The sequence below is a fragment of the Hippocampus comes genome, unplaced genomic scaffold (assembly GCF_001891065.2).
Source record: "Hippocampus comes isolate QL1 unplaced genomic scaffold, H_comes_QL1_v1.1 scaffold347, whole genome shotgun sequence".
In the NCBI taxonomy this organism is placed as follows: domain Eukaryota; kingdom Metazoa; phylum Chordata; class Actinopteri; order Syngnathiformes; family Syngnathidae; genus Hippocampus; species Hippocampus comes.
Window position 1 is genome coordinate 333,342 of NW_017805872.1, and position 4,009 is coordinate 337,350.

The window sequence follows — 4,009 nt, forward strand, 5'->3', positions numbered from 1 at the left end:
TTTTTTTTTCTATTATTTGTGATTCCATTAATTTCTTTAAGTACTTGTTCGCAAAGCTATTTTTGAGTGTAGATGTGTATATTATACCACAATACGAATATGATATTTTAAAAAGTGAGTGTGCCTTGGGTGATTTGATAAAAAGTTATTTTTCAAGTTCTCTGTATTGGACTGAATGAACCTTTACCCTTTGCCAAACAATTGTTTGCCATAAAAAGAGCTACATGGAAGAAAAATGACACAGTCTCTTATCGATTGTCTCAACAGATATTTTTATCTTTATGGGTGTCCTATTAGACCCAGTCACATATCAGGTGCCGCTTGACACCGCAACATTCAGGGAAGTCATTCAGTACCTTCCTCGAACAGGAAGCCCTGCTATTTTTCATTTGTAAGTGACTAATAGTTTTATTGGCACGTTTGTGGTTCACATCATTGCACCATCCAGCAAATTTGTATCGTCTTGAGGAAGCGCCTCCTCTCTGATATTGACATTTTGCCAAATTTGGAGGTTGGGGGGGGGGGGTTCTCACTTTCTAACATACTTGCCATATCATATGCTATTAGGCAGTTTGGCTTAAATCCAAACTCCAAATGGTGTCAAATCTGAAGGACCGTTATTGGCCTGTGGCCTTGTGATGGAGATTAGAGCAGATTTAGGCCCCGGTCGCAGTGAAAAACGGCCCCATGAGAGCGGTCAGCTGACTCCCTTGTCATTTCAGACAAGGATCACATTTTTTTCCGTAGCGTTGTCACGATCGGGAATGTTTTGGTGCCAAACCTCTCTTCTAGAACTCCAAAGGCCATCGATGAATTGAATATTCTTCTTGAACCGTGTCCCCTCCAGCTCAAGATCTCCTTCAATGAGACAAGTCTTCACAGCACGTACGAGTATCCGTCCGAAAGCAGCGCGTGGGACAGCGGCGAGGAGGCGGAGCAGGACAAACAGGAGGGGAAGCTCGCTGAAGAACTGCCCAGCATGGTGGGACGTATCCACATCCCTCGGCCAAGTTTCACGAGCTCGCCCACGCACACCAGCAGCAGCAACGGTGAGATACCGTTGAGGGACAAAAAGTCTGAAAAAGCGTCGACTCGGAATGCCCCAAATCATTCCCTTTTCTATGCCGCTTATCCTGTTGAGGGGAGCCGGAGCCTCTCCCAGCTTACTTGAGGTGAAAGGTCACGGAGAGGGAACGGGAACCAACACTGCCTGCACGATAATCTGACGACTGAACTTGTACGCCGTCGCTGGCTAACCTATAAAATAAAGACATGAATAGATTCATTTTAAAATGCCATTCAAATTTGGAATTCGTCTCCAATCACTATGAGAACAAAAGCAGAATAAGTGGAAGCTGTTGTAGGTCAAGATGACAACCAACTCACTTTTTTCACTTGCTACCAATGTCCAAATCAGTTATTTACATATTTCACTATTTAATACGTTGTATCGTTGTTATCTAAAAAGGAGTTGCCCTTGAGGAACCCGGTTTTGATACCAGTTGGGTTCAAATGGCAAGTTCTCGATTCGTTTCGTCGAAAGGCTGTCAATGGGAGGATAGCGACCCCCAATGGACTCTTTGTGAACTACATTTCTGAAAATATCAGTCGGTCGAAGAGTTGATTTGATCCAGTTCACCCGCAAGCCCAAAGATCGTATTCTTATTTGTATCTAACGATCACCATGAGAATCTGTTCATAAATCGTATGTGTAAATCGTATGAGGAAAAAAGCATCACCCCCACTTTGAACCTATTTAGAAAATAATTCAGACAGGCAAACATTTTCCGTCTAAAGCTGCACCTGCCACTATCGTCAACTTGAATAACATGTCTGCGGTCTACCATGTATGCAGACCTCTCAAACTACATTCCCAAGCACTCGATGGACTTCAGCGCCTGGCAGGAATACAAACAAGAGGACAACGTGAACAAAGAGAAGGCCACTTCCCAGCAGACGCAGTTGACAGAGGAGGTCATGGTGAGAGTATCGCAACTCAATTGATTGCTTGATTTGTGTCACCGTTAGCTGCAGATCCTAAATCTGGAGGAAAACCTGCTTCTTGTTCTGTCTCGTTCCCTTCAATGTTCTCCTGTGAGAGCGAAAACATACAGTAGCTCAGATGACGAATGATATTCCATTTGTCTGCCTTGTTGAAACGGGCCAGGAGAACATTTGCATCAAATAAAAACTAACCTCTGCAAATGAATTGCTCCAGTCCTCCGTACGCATTTTCAACTTTAGCAACATCATTCCTGGATTGCCACAAATGCACTGTAAATGAGTGTTTGTCTTTCTTTTCTTTTCTTTTTTGGTCCACAGCTGACGCCAGCGGACAGTTCGTCCCTGTCGGACTACAGTAGCGAGCCCGCTCTCTATTTCTGATCTAAACAGCACTGAAGTAGCACCTCATCGGCGGGACTGACGCCACGGGCCAGCGAGGACTGCCACACCTGGACCTGAACCACTTCTAACTTTGCCGGGCCCCGAGCACACGTTCCCCGACGCCTTCGGGGAACACAAGCCACGGTACTTATTGCCACTCGCCACGAGATCATCCAAGTCGTACAGTCGGTCGTGTTCACACCTAAAAAGCAGCTGGGCTGTCTTCTCCCCCACACCCCCCAAAAAATCCTGGGCAGTTGATCTGTCAAAACATCCGATCCAATTAAATAGCTCGTCGGCATTTCCCCAAGCCGTCCCGTGATTTTCGTCCACTGTGGTTGTGGTTGACGCTTGCATCGGGGCGACATGAGCTTCAAAGTGCAAAGGGCCACTAAGAGCTGCCAATGCCCATGTGGAGGCGACGCCACAGCGACACGAGTCCGTCAAATGAAGGTTGCGTTTCCTCGCTTGCAGTAAAACAATACAAAAGAACAATCTGAAAGGGTGCCACATCGTTTTGTTTTTGTGCGCGCGTGGTTTGTTTTGGTCCAAGCAACGGCTTAAGTTGTATCTCTTACGGTCAAGCTTCCAGATGCCTTTTCCGTTTGCTTTCTTTTTATATGCCGTGGCAAACCGTATTGAAGCTGCTGGACGGTTGGTACAACAGCAGTCAAACTTTGACACAATGTGGAGGCCAAGTGTAAACGACATCAACGTGCACCCTGGAAGAAGTTTTCTGTAGCAACTTTTTTTTTTGATCAGTGCTTGAAAAAGTGACCTTTTGCCAAAAAAAAAATGTCTGGACTGCTGGTGAGCGACGCACAGTGTGTCGCCCGGCCGAATGTCTCTGCATCCTCCTCCTGAGCTTCTTGGGTATTTATTGCTTCTCAGTGTTGAAGTTTGCATGTCCTAAACCTGCTCATGTACAATTTTTACATCACGTTTTCCGTGTCGATGTACAAAGAAGCAGGAGGGCGAGTTTCGACTGATCAGCCCGTATCGGACCTCATCTACTCTCACATTCCACGGAGGGAAAGCTGGTCCGCTCAAAATGAAATGAAGGTTAAAGTTTTAATGAAGGTTCTTTTTTTTGTTTGTTTGTTTGTTTGTTTTTTTATGGACAGGACTGCACCATGTTTCCATGATGATTATTATTTTCTTTTTTAACTCAATATGCCAAGTGATTAAAGTGTTGCTGTAATGGCCTCAGTCCTTTACACTCAACCGCGGCCAGTATTGTTGTGCAGTTTCATTGTAACGCCAGCTTATCATGATGAACATGTACTTCCTGCTCGTCGTCCCCCCGATGGATGACCTTTTACAATGCCGCTGAGAGACTTTGCGGTCGTCCAATGACATGTTCATGCTGGTATACAGTCTTGGATGTTGAAATGTGCTTGCACTGTCGTGCTTTTCGCTTTTGTTTTGCACCTCGTGTCAAGGAATAGCCGGTGGCAGAATACCTGCAACGGAATACCTTTCTCCTCTCTGTTGACGTTGTTTACTTGACAGTATGTCACATATAGTCGCTGACCATCAACAAGAATTCCGTTTGACTGTTTTTACAGGCTGGAGTGCAGCAATTCACGTTTTGATATTTTGGTGGGGTGGGGCGGGGGTGGGG

General features: G+C 45.4%; 1 protein-coding gene across 1 annotated transcript in view; it reads left to right on the plus strand.

Annotated features, from left to right (window-relative positions):
* The window catches only part of tprn (taperin), a 31,453-nt gene extending 28,277 nt beyond the window's left edge, over positions 1-3,176 (plus strand). The window contains exons 2-4 of the mRNA XM_019888771.1: positions 848-1,049; positions 1,856-1,980; positions 2,323-3,176. Coding sequence (XP_019744330.1) covers positions 848-1,049; positions 1,856-1,980; positions 2,323-2,385 — 390 coding nt within the window. The 3' untranslated portion in view covers positions 2,386-3,176. The remainder of the gene's footprint in view (positions 1-847; positions 1,050-1,855; positions 1,981-2,322) is intronic.
* Positions 3,177-4,009: the final 833 nt, after the last annotated feature.